The sequence below is a fragment of the Cotesia typhae genome, unplaced genomic scaffold (assembly GCF_013202065.1).
Source record: "Cotesia typhae breed Kobodo isofemale line unplaced genomic scaffold, CoteBio_Ctyphae contig_9, whole genome shotgun sequence".
Taxonomy (NCBI): domain Eukaryota; kingdom Metazoa; phylum Arthropoda; class Insecta; order Hymenoptera; family Braconidae; genus Cotesia; species Cotesia typhae.
The window spans coordinates 111,062-124,249 of record NW_027423770.1 but is presented as its reverse complement, the minus strand read 5'-3'; the positions used below and the strand labels follow the sequence as shown (position 1 = coordinate 124,249).

Below are 13,188 nucleotides of genomic sequence, written 5' to 3'. Positions count from 1 at the left end.
GACGTGTCCATGTCATACTGATAGACAATTTTTCTTTTTGTAGTTCCCATGGATAACTCTCAAGTCACTCGATCGCCAAAAGCTTTTATAATTTTCAGCACGATATTCCTGTAGATCTTCAGCGCATACGTGACCTTTAGAAAATTCCAATAGCAATAATTTATATTAAGATAACAAATCAGCGAGATACATAATGCGATTTTTCTCAATAATTTCCACCATTTTAATTTTCGGAATCGCACTGAATGCTAACTGATAAAATTGACGGTTCTTGTACCAATATCTTGGCTCTGAATAATTCTCACATTGCCCTTTCAGTGAAATCTGACATAATGAAAAACAAGTTGAAGGATAAGCAACAATTTGAGGGCTTTCTATTCTCTTCAATAGCTTTGTGATTTGATTTTACGAACATTGATTTTATTGTTTCAACTGTTGCTTCAAATTGCGGAAATGTTACAAAGTTCTTCTTTTATTAACTTTTTTCTCAAAATGATCATAAAAGAAGCAGGTTGACTTTTTGTTTTTGGGTATTGATGAAATAGCTTGCTGAGTTACTGTAGCAGCAGATGATAAATCTTCAGAAGACTGAGAATGATTATCCTTCTGCGTCGATGGACTAGGCTACTCGTTTAAAACAGTCATAGTAAACTGGTCGTCTACTGAAAGTTTGGTTGGCTGATCATTCAATAAAGCTCTTGATTCTTCCTGCAAAGTAAATGTATGTATTGAAAGACAATTTATATCAAAAGCTTGGCTCTATACATTTTTTTGATATCCGATTAATATTATTACCGCGGCATGTACTTACTAGATCACAGCTTACATCAGGAATACTTTGGTCATGGAAATCTAGAGAGTCTCAGAATTTGTAAATTATAAACAATATGACGTTACAGTTAAATGTTACATTGTTATCCAACCGCACTATTTTCTTTGTGAATTATATAATTAAATGAAAATATTAAGTTGATCTAAATGAATAAAAATATATAATCTTCGTTTTTTCTTTAATTTTTCAAATATAGACACTTTTAGAATAATAAGAAGTTAAAAAAAATCATTTTTAATAAAAAAAGCCTCCAAGTTAGGACTGTGTCATTTAATTTGTAACTATAACCTACATTATTCTTAAGTTCAATGGAAATTTCTTTTACAGTTTGTGTTTTGCAAAACTCTTCAAATTCTTCTTTATCTTTTTGCTTTAGAACTGTAATTTTTTTTAGACACTCTTTATGATGTCCAAAATCATTCGTAGATTTAATTGTTAATGAAGTGTCATGATATCTATATTTTTTTTCACGACAAAATAATAACATCAAAGAGCACTTTGTGAATAATGCATTATTAAAGTCAAGTACTTTGCTTTTTTCGTTACACAGAAAACACTTCATCTTGATCAAGTTTATTTTGCGTTAATTAATGTGGAATGGTCATTTTTAGATTTAAGTATTTCGATTTTGTTGTTTTATTGCACCTTTGTACTTAGCGGTAAGTACTTTTTCGAAAAGGTTGTAAATAAAGGGATTAAGAAAAATTCCCAAATAACAGATGTGTAGGTAAGATATTTTAGAAAATATTTGTATTAGTGGGAACGTAAGTATAGATTTTCTCGTGGCAAAAATGTACATTATAAGTACCGAGAGTGTAAGAAAGAAGTATGACTGATACGGGGGTGAGAACCCAGGTAGTAAGTGAGATATAATTGTATGGGACTCAAGCAGTCAGTTCCTATTTAACTTCGATATACAACAGACCTCTGTCCTTTAACTCTGTCAATTTTTTCTAACAAATACTCACTTTAAATTAACCGCCCCGTGATTTTCGAATTATAACACCTTAATAAAAATTTAGTATCCTATCCTATAAATTTGGATACTACAATAATTCAATAATTTGTAGATGGACAAATAAAACAACAGTGTCAATATAAAACGTTGTGCATTACGCACTCTAAAACAACGTGGTTTTTATGTTAGAATAAAAATGTCGCAGTTGTTGAGTTGATAAGACTAACATTCGATGCATGCGAAATGGCTTAAAAGCATCGCACAGCTGGGAATGACTATCTTCGTCTGACAAATGATGTTACGCGCTTACTCTTCTTCATTCTACCTTACATATCTATCATTTTTAACAGTCAGCAACTCTTATTTGCGGGCGGGTTCAATTAGGCAGCCACATATGATAATGAATATAAAAAATTAGCTTTAAATTGATATATGATCAATAAAAAAACGTTATAAAGTATAAATGTACCTGAATCATACCTGTTTACGCCTGGCTGCAAAGAGGTGCGGCCAGGTGCGAAACGGCAACCGTGATTTTTTAGAATTTTCACATAAATTGCCGTGATGTAGAAGTTATTTCATTTAAAAAAAAAAACAAATGTGGTGGAGAGTAACACAAATCCGTAAACTGCACGGAGAAGCCAATATGCTTCCTCCGAACACCGAACAAAAATGCTCAAGATGGCTTAGTCATATTGCTGGCTCCAGGGCTTGTAAGACATTCCGCACCGCACTTGCCGAAGCTTCGAGAGGGCGGAAATGACGCGTACACTGCAAGGAAACCAGAGTAGGTGTGCGTTGGCGCAGAATTTACTTTGCCAGCGAGTCTTTAAAAAAAATATCGATAATTGCTTCATCTACGAGCAACATCTAAGCCCCCAAGATAGAGTATGGTTTGCAGAAGAAATAGGCACGGCAGAAATTTGGATTGTGAACACAAAGAATGTTACCGCCAACAACAGCGGAAGTGGAGCAGGTTTTGTATGGATCCAAACTCCAACAACCTGCTTCATGAGCGTCTCTCACCAAATAAAGGGATTAGTGTGTTCCGACAGAAACTGGCAAATATAGAAGATGCGATTACTAAGGTCGACAGCGAAGTCATCGTAACTGGTGACTTCAACCCTTAATCGGCTGAAGCGGGTGCGGCTTTCTCCGACACCAGAGCTCATTAAGTCGTTAACTTCGCAGCTAGAATCAACCTGATAGTGCTGAATACCGGTAGCACCACAATCCTAGAAGACTGGGGTACCAAAAATCCATTCTCGACATTTCGTTGGCGACTCCAAGGACTGCCAACATGATCAAAGACTAGACTGTATTTGAAGAATACAGTGGCAGTGATCACCAGTTTGTGACATTTGACGTTGGACTCGTGCCTGCTCCAAATTCACAACGCGACCTTCCTAAGCAGAAGTGGAACGCCGGAAGACTTAACCTGGAGGCTTTGCGAAGGTCCCTAACACGAAGCTGGTCTACTCTACAGAACAACCCGATTCCAAATACCCGCAGTGAGACTAAGAAAACAGTACTAAACACAATTATAGAAATTGCTGCCTCATGTGACGCCTGTTGTCACGGCTGAAAAATCGGAGTTTTCATAGGCCGGCATACCGTTGGTCATCGGACATGGCAGAACTTCGAAAATAATGCCACGAGCTATGTCGACTAGCAACAAGAGCTGCCAAACGTTCGCCCAATCAAGATCTACGTCCGAGCGAGTAAAAGCAGGCCACAAAGAACCTAAGCCGGGCTGTCGAAGCTAGCAAAATGGAATTGTGGCGAGAGATCTGTGACGACTTTGACAAATATATCCGGTGCGAAGCCTACCAAATTTTCGTCAAACGATTTAAAAAGGCTTCACCAGAAGCGCCGAAACCACATGCTTCAAAGAGCAGCATAATAGCGGAGCTGTTTCTGAAACACTCACCGTGGAAAAGACGACATTATACGAAAAACAGCGTAACATCTTCCACAACCAAGGAACTACAGAACGCGGCAGTTTCTCAAAACAGGAAAATTACCTGTCCCTGATATACGTCTGAACGCTTACAAAGCATGCCTGGTAACCGGCACAATTTCAACGGTCTGGAAGCGGCAGAGATTGGTTCTGTTAGAAAAAGGTAAAGGTAGTCCTGTAACACCCTCGTCGTTTAGACCACTCTGCATGCTTGCCATTGCTGGGAAACTCTTCGAGAAGCTCATACAGGGAAGACTACGCAACGACATCGATTGTGGTGGAGGCTTTGCCACAAACCAATATGGCTTTCGGAAAAGACGATCGACAATCGGCGTGATCCAGAAAGTGGTAGGGACAGTGAGAGAAGCATAGTCTGGTAGACTCAAAGCCCGCAAGGTGTGTCTTGTCCTCTTACTAAACATTGAAAACACCCTCAACAGCCGGAATTGGAGTGACAGTCTAAATGCTTTGGAGCACAAATTCGACGAGAAGCCAGAAAATCTTGGAATAGTTTATGACTATCTCGACGAAAGAACGCTGATATTGGAAACGACGGAAGGCCCACAAGAACATAAAATAACGGCTGGTTTGTCGCAAGGTTCAATCATGGGGCCCGACCTGTGGAACGCGGACAATGACGAACTCCTGGAAATTCCATTTCCAAAACAAGTGGAACTCATAGGCTTCGCGGACGACGATGCGGATACGAAAGTAGTAGACAGTGTCGAGGAAGTGGAACTTTTTGTTCGGGAAACTATTGACGCCGTCAAAAATTGGCTTGAGAAACATCACCTGAAACTCGCCAAGCAGAAAACCGAGATCGTCGTTTTGACTCGACAAAAATGGTTTCCAAAACCCTTCGTCATCGACATGGGTGGGACAACATTGACATGATATTATTCTACGGAGCAGAGATCCTTAAACAGAACATGTACCGGCGCAAGATAAAGGCAGTGCAACAACTAGGAGCACTCAGAGTCACCTGTGCCTACCGCACGGTTTCAGAAACAGTCGTATTGGTCATAAAAGGAGCCACTCTAATCAACTTACTAGTATTGCAGAGGATGAAAATCTACGAGGCCAAAACAAATGGTGATGACTCTGAAGAGGCAAGAGCGAAGATAAAGACAGAAACACTAGATAAGTGGCAGAACCGATGGACATCCGGAAAAAAAGGCAGATGGACGGCACACCTGATTCCAGATATGAACGTCTGGCTCTCTCGGAAGCATGGAGAAACGGGCTTCTTTCTGATCCAGCTATTGACAGGACATGGACAGTTTAATGCCTATCATTTCAAGATGGGTTTGCATAGCACGCCAATGTGCAAATCCTGCCCAAAAAAAATTGACGACACTGAACATACGTTCTTCGAGTGTGATCAGTCGAAGGACAACAAAAGCAGCACCGAAGAAACTATTGGCACTACGCTCTCCCCCGAGAACTCGATAACCTGTATGCGCAGAAAAAAACACTGGTCAGCCGTTGCAGCCTACGCGCAGCGACTTCTAAAAAGAAAACCGCCGAAAGAGACCAGTAACCAAGAGTAGGCGTGGCGAGGACTGGATTGAAGTAATGCTCACGCGGTTCCGATTCAGTCATCTCCGTATCATCCACGGGGAAAGAGAGAGGAGTTTTTTTTTAGTGGATAAAAATCCCACACCACCGACCATCATCTTTCAATGATAACGGTGTCTTTGGAAAATTTTTTTCGCTTCTCTATAAATGAAAAAAAAAAAAAAAACACACACACGCTCACATACAGACTGACATACTGACTATATTACAAAGATATTCAGGGAAGCTCTCTGTGGTCTTTAAACGTCAAGATTTGATGAAAACTCGATTTTTGCAAAATAGGGTTAAATCAATAACTTCCCGATTTTTTAAGGGAAAATTAAAAAAAGTAAAACTTTGCAAAAGGGCTGAATTAATCTGTTAAAAACAGTCATTAGTTAAAATAATGAAAAGGATAGACTTTTATTGAAGATTGTGTCTTGTGGTACCACAAAAATCAAAATCTAATAACGCTTACGAATGCTAGGCTACTCAACCTGGGCCCAAGCTTATGGCGTCATGCAATGCTAAAGGTTAGGTTACTCAATTTTAGCCCAAGCTTGAGCAATCATCAAATGACCGAGGTAAGATCACTCAGTCTCGATTCAAGCTTCGGTCACCATTTAATGGCTAAGGCTAGGTTATCCAGTCTGGAATCAAACTCGGGTGATCATCACAATGTCCAAAGCCGAGTACCTCAGCATATAACAATATTAATAGGCCAAAGTTTAGGTTCCTACTTCTAGTTTAAGAATACTTTCTTCATTAAACTCTAAGAGCTTCTGCATGGGCAGTAAATAATCAATTTCGTCTGTTTTTAAACAATTCTTGTTCTTATTCAATTAAATATGACTCATGTACTAACCAAATGAAGTTTGGCTTAACGTAGTACTCAATGTAGTATTGTTTTTGAAAAAAAGTTGTTTGAAATAATTTAATCGTTGATCACTATTAGGATATTGAATCTCAACTACTTCCCCTCGTCGTTGATCGAATAATTCTAAAATCTGATTAATTTTTACGTGATTATCATTATCAATGCTCTTAAAATAAAACGAAAATATAGAAAAAACCTCGTGTGGGATATTTATGATGTCAGAAGTGATCGTAATCAATACAAGCATTTTAACTGATCGATTTTGTCCCTTCATTAAAGAGATGAAAATATTCCGACAGATTTGATCCACTAAATTCCACCACAAGAGAATATCGGGTACGTAGAGAAGAGATGGAAGTGTATGTTTAGCACTTTTGACTTTCTGAAAAACATATTATGTAACTGTAAATATAAAGTAACTATTGAATTAATTAACTAAAAATTTAATTTAAATCTATGTAACAGTAAATTATTATCAATCATGTTCTCCTTATGACCTAAATGAGACGTCAAGACTTGTTATGTAATGTCTAAATAATATTGATGTAAATCATGACTTTTGTAAGAAATTCTGGTTATAACATGTATAACGTCCGCACCATGTTTGCCAATAGATTTAATATCAAAATCATAATGTTATGTAACACTAAAGTCATGATTGTACGTTATACTGACATTACTGTAAAAATCATTGTTTCATACCGGTAGAAATTCACAATTATACGTAATCTGTATAAAAGCGACTTACAACTCACTCATCACGGATTCTCTAAAACTATCCGACCGATTGACTTCAAATTTGACATAGTGCCTTCTTTCGTGACGTAGTCGCCGACTAAGAACAGATTTGATCGAAATCCTATCTATTGTTATCTGTCAAAAATTTATTTCTCAAATTTTTATAGTTTGAATTATTAATTTTATTCGGAGATTATTTTTCAAAAATATGAAAAAAAAAATTAATCAACAAAAATTGAGTACAGTATCGTTCGAGCCTTTGAACCGTTCGAACGCGTGTGAGACAGTGCACTTACTATACGTTTTTTGGATTTGTGTAATAAGTGTTCTAGGGTGCACTACACCTAAGTGTATTTGAAATGAATACATCAAGTCAGGAACCCTCTGGTCGCAGAGGCAACTCCCCAGTTATTAGACCCACCAACGATCACGCTAGTTACTCAAAAGCTGCACAAGCAGAATTCTTCCCTACAGAGGACCAAGCTATCCTGTTAGATGGTATCAATAAAGTCCCCATCAACGATTACGCAAAAGCAATAGCCACACTCATCTCGCCTACATCAATAAGATTCAATTCCAGAATTTCAAACAACAAAATTTATGTCTATTTAGCAACCAAAGAATTAGCCGATGAGCTCACCGATACGCCCAAAAATGTACAAGTCAACGAAACTATGTAAAAAATGCGACCTTTCATCTCTTAAAATAAAAGAATAATTATTTCTAATGTACCTCCTATATATATATATATATATATATATATATATATATATATATATATATATATATATATATATATATATATATATATATATATATATATATTGAAGATATGTTCAAACAATCAAAGGTACAATTGTCGTCTCAAATTTCATTCCCAAGAGCGAGATTGAATGAAGAAGGTTACTCACACATTCTAAACTTTTAACGTCAAGTATATAAAAAAGCCGATGACTTAGAGAAACTACTAGAAAGTACACAAATTAACTTTGATACCACCAATTACTGGATTTTGTTCTCTTTGGACTCTTTAACATGTTTTGTGTGCAAAAAAGAAGGACATCTAGCTAAGGCTTGCCCATAAATCGTAAAAGTTTAAGATCTTTCTCCTACTCAACTAATAGACAAGGAACTTAGCCCAAACCAAGTACATACAGACACTAGGGTGTGCCAAAACGTAACTTCCGTGATGGACCTCTTTAAATTGGAACTTTGAGTTCCACTTCTAACAGTAGTTGTATTTGGGCATTTCCTGACATATTTTGAGCGTAAGAGATTTATTCGATTTTTGGAGAATTTTTTAACAAGAGCTTTGTGTGGGCATTTCCGCTAAAATTTCAAAATTCGGATAAGAATAGTGTTATCAATTTTTCTCTATTTATTCAGTTTTGTTTTCCCCGCGTGATGATGAGTTTAAAATTTCAAATTTTCAAATAAGAAATTTTTTACTAACTGCTCATATCGATAACAAAAGAATTCACTATCGATAATGAAGGTAACTTCTTATTTATTCTTAATCATTTTAAGGTTATGTTTTCTGAACGATGTTAGTACTTTTCTTGTAACTCGCTGACAAGTTCGTTCTCTAACGTGTATTAAGTATTAATAAGCGTATTAATAAGTATTAAATGTCATTAACTAAAAATCGTTTTGAATTAATTTCTTCATTAACAATAAGTAAAATGCCGAAATTTTTTAATCGTTTCTGTAATCCAATGAATCGTAATATACATAATAAGACAAAATCTCTACGAAGTCTGCCTGAGTATTAGGCTATTCATTTCCACCTATCAACCGATGACTGTGTATGCAGTCCATATCATAAGGAATTAATGAAGCAATATGCAGATAATTTAACTAAAGGTACTGATGATGAATCTAATGAAAGTTTGGAAGCTGATGAGAATTCTAACGACGGAATCATTCACGTTGACGAATCGCCATATACTTTTGCTTCAAGTATACCTCTTCAATATTTAATTTGTTTGTTTTTCTAGCTCTATCATCAAGTGGCCAGAAATTACTTATTCAACAGAGTAGCTCTTCATTGTCTGAGATGAGTCTCAGTATGACTCTTCCGACCATTAACGAAGCGTTAGTACTATTAAATCAATCTCCTATTTCTGCGAAAAGAAGAATCTATGAAACGTACTTGGATGACAAAGTTATTCGTGTCGCTCAAAATTTGCGAAAAGCTTTAGGAGTAAAAAATCGTTTGAAAACCGAATTCAGTGATATTGATGCTACTGAAATGATCATCAGTTTGCGAAAAAAATTTAACGCTGATAATACGAGTAGATCCATACGCGTCCAAATAGTGACTTTATTACCATCGAGTTGGAGCGTTCATAAAGTTATGGAAGTCATGGGTGCAAGTGAGCATATGGTGCGAGTAGCAAAAAAACTAGTTGACCTGAACGGCCATCCCTGCAACTTCCCGCTAATTCCATATCTAAGCGCTTTAAATTGAACTTATGACGTTTTTGAGCTCTTCGAGCTCAAAAACATAATTTATGTGTTACTTCAAGCTCTCCGAGCTCAAAAGTCTGATAGAACTTTAATAAAACTGTATTTTTTTAATTTTCAAACCGCAATAACTTCTGAATGAATGAACCGATTTTCACGTGGTTGGCAGCATTCTACCAAGTTTTTTAAATTCTATAATATACTTATGAGAACAAACTGATCAAACCGAAAATCTTATAGAAATTTGAAAAATTCACTTTTTCGACGACGATAACTCATGAATGACGATGAGATGAGTGATATGATGCTAGGAAAAAAAGATTGTATTTCACTACGAAACGATAATGGTACTAAAGTTCGGTGTCAAAAACGACTACCAAAAATAATACGCCCGAGATATCCACATTAGGGATATTCGCAGGGGTCAGCTCAACCGTAGTGCAATGGAAGAGCCTCGTCCTGGAGGAACCGCCTTATTGATCACGGTATCCTCTGCGCCAGGTAAGTATATTCTAGTGCTTTGTAATTTAAAAAAGTTGCACAAAACCTTCAAGTCAAGATATCCAGAAATCAAAATTGGATTTTCATCATTTGCATCTCTACGTCCGAAGTATTGTATTTTAGCTGGCGGTTGTGGTACTCATACAGTTTGAGTTTGCTCACTTCATCAAAATATAAAACTGATGATCTTAGGTAAATTAAGAAGTAGAAAAATAAATAACTAATTTAAATTATTCTTTTATTACAAATCAGGACTTAAAACGTTTGTAATTAATTTAATCGACTTGATGGTTGTATTCGCATCTATATCACTTTTTTATATTTCCAACAGGCGGCAACCTTTCACGTTTAACTGAAGGCGCGGATTTATTATTAGAATCCTATAATGACGGTTTGAGTTCTATTATATGTCAAGAACACCATCAGCTAAGTGTTTTCTTAACGACTGTTCTCAATGTCCAGGCGTCGAAAAAGTGAAAGAACATCTGTTTACTTTGATGGATGATAATGAAATTGATGAAATCAATTATCAACAATGGCTCTCTACTCCCCGAGTAACTCTTGAAACGACTATCAAGAACACAAATAATTTTGTTGATTATTTCGGTGAAAAATTAGAGGCTCTTTTACCACACAATTTCATCGCCAAAGAGCAAGCGGCATACTTGAGACAAGTGAAAAAATGTTTAAAAGAAGAGGAATACATACCCATAGTTGACTTTGCCGAAAACTATTCGTTCGTGGTTCAAGCTGTTGCTCCAGGATTTCACTGGAATAACGACCAAACGACGGTTTATACTGTGGTTATTTATTATAAAACGAACTAACTTACCAGAGTGAGGCAATCATTTCTGATTGCTTGAATCATGATGCAATTGCTGTTCATTTGTACTCTGGGGTCATTATCGATTTTATAAAATCTTTGTCATCTGGAATTCGTAAAATTTCCCGCTGAAAAAATTGACAATTTTCAAAAATCGGGAAGTTATTGGTTTTATTTACCCCGTTTCTCGAAAATCTAGTTTTCATCAGATCTCGACGTTTTGAGGTCCTAGGAAGCTTCCCTGACTATTCCCGCGAGGGTGTCACTATGTCTGTATGGATGTGTGTGTGTGTGTGTGTGTATATATATATATATATATATATATATATATATGTGTGTGTGTGTGTGTGTGTGTGTGTGTGTGTGTGTGTGTGTGTGTGTGTGTGTGTGTGTGTGTGTGTGTGTGTGTGTGTGTGTGTGTGTGTGTGTGTGTGTGTGTGTGTGTGTGTCTGAGTATGTAAACCTCTTATAACTTTTGAACAGTTGAACCGATTTTATCGCGGTTCATGCCATTCGAAAGGGCTTTGCCAAACTTAGATATCACGAGAATTTGAAAAGATTCGGACCGATAGATTTTGAGAAATTTGGAGAAATCTAAAAAAAAATAGGAAAAAAAAATTTTTTGAAGTGTTTGTTTTAGAATAACTTTTAAACATCTCAACCGATCAATTTCAATAACTATTCAGCTCTCAACCTTAGAAAACCACGTTGATCGCCGCCAATCCGGTCAAAATCGGTTGATTCGTTCGAGAGACATCGTGAACGAAAGAAAACCGAAAAAAGTGTTTTTTCGGAGTTACTCTGAAATTTCTAGTTTCACCAAATGAAACTTAGAAATTCTTTATGAGGTTAAGAAAACTGCGTAGAATGCTGCCAACCGCGTAGAAATCGGTTCATTCATTCAAAAGTTATTGTGGTTTAAAAATCTAAAAAAAAGTGTTCTATGAAATTTCTATCAGACTTTTAAGCTCAAAGAGCCCAAAAGCACAGAAACGGTATCTTTATAAGCTCTAAGAGCTCAAAATAACAGCCAGAATGTATTTTTGAGCTCGAAGAGCTCAAAAAACGGCTATGTATTAACGGAATTAGCGGGAAGTTGCAGAAATGGCCTTCAGGGTCAACTGTTTTCCTAATTTTTTTTTCTCGGATCGCGCGCTACAACAGTATAAAAATGTCAAACATTCTGTTAATTTATCTCATTACAATAAAGAATTCGGAATAAACGTGAAGTGGAATTTTTTGCTACAGCACTTGGTAAAGGTCATGTGATGAAATAGGTGGTACTTTGAAACGAATGGCTGCACGTGCTAGCCTACATTGCCACCTCATCTACAAATTCTAACACTATCACAATTATTTGAGTGGACTTTGAAAAATTTTCCAATTATTAATATTAGATTTTCAAAAGCTGAAGAATACAATTCTTTATAATTAATGAAGAAGGCACGAGTCCGGACCCAGCGCGACTTGAACCGATAGCCGAAGATCCGCGACCCACTAACCGCAAGGAATTTCGTAGATTCAACGGTCTTGTAAACTGGTATTACAAATATCTTAAAAACATTACACAAATTCAAGGTCCTCTAAATAAATTAACAAGCACCCGTGTAGATTGGAAATGGACTGACATAGAAGAAAAAGCCTTTGTTGAGATCAAGAAATCTCTATTACAAACAGCTACACTAGCTTTGCCTTAGCCAGATCGCCCTTATCGCTTATACACTGACGCGAGTAACACCGGATTTGGCGCGATTCTTACTCAGTACGACTTTAAAGAAGATCGAGAAAATTTAATTATGTGTCTGAGCAGACCTCTGAATAAAGCGAAAATTAATTATACCACGAGAGAAAAAGAATGCCTCGCGGTAGTTTGGGCCTTACGGAAATTACGTGGATACGTAGAAGGTCTTCCAGTTACAGTCTATGCTGATCATTCCGCGTTAAAAAGGCTTTATAACTTAAAAGATCCAGCTGGCTGTTTAACTAGGTGGGTTATTTATTTATCAGCGTACAAACTTAATATTATTCACTACAGAGGAACTCAAAACGAAGCTCCAGATGCTCTATCACGCCTTTACAAAGATCCTGGACTAACAGAACTTTCATCGATTCAAAATCGTAACATTACTGTACCTGAAATTTCATGGTATAACAAAAAGGTTCAAGTAGTTAAACAATTCCCAGAAAAATACCCCGAATGGAAGTACGAAGACGAAAGATTATATTATTACCGCCCAACAGCAGTAAAGAAATTTTAGGTGATATTACCGCGTGGAAAATTGTTCTCAAGGAACCTGAAATCGAACCCCCACTCAAGAAAGCGCATTGCGACGTCTAATCGGGACACTTAGACATCGATAAAACATACTGGCGTTTCCGCGAGACCCACTATTGGCCTGGTATGTTCCGAGATGTTGTTTCCTATGTCAATTCTTGTGAAAGTTGTCTTAAAACAAAAAGTAATCAAGCTAAACCG

The 13,188-nt window shown here is 36.7% G+C and overlaps 1 protein-coding gene and 1 pseudogene across 1 annotated transcript in view; both read right to left on the bottom strand.

Annotated features, from left to right (window-relative positions):
* Positions 1–6,094: 6,094 nt before the first annotated feature.
* Positions 6,095–13,188, bottom strand: part of LOC141533509 (ATPase family AAA domain-containing protein 2-like) — a 60,788-nt gene continuing 53,694 nt past the window's right edge. The window contains exons 4-5 of the mRNA XM_074252428.1: positions 6,381–6,566; positions 6,095–6,314 (exon numbers count right to left, since the gene is read on the bottom strand). Of these exons, the coding sequence (XP_074108529.1) occupies positions 6,168–6,314; positions 6,381–6,566 (333 nt within the window). The 3' untranslated portion in view covers positions 6,095–6,167. The remainder of the gene's footprint in view (positions 6,315–6,380; positions 6,567–13,188) is intronic.
* Positions 9,746–9,897, bottom strand: LOC141533532 (U1 spliceosomal RNA; annotated as a pseudogene).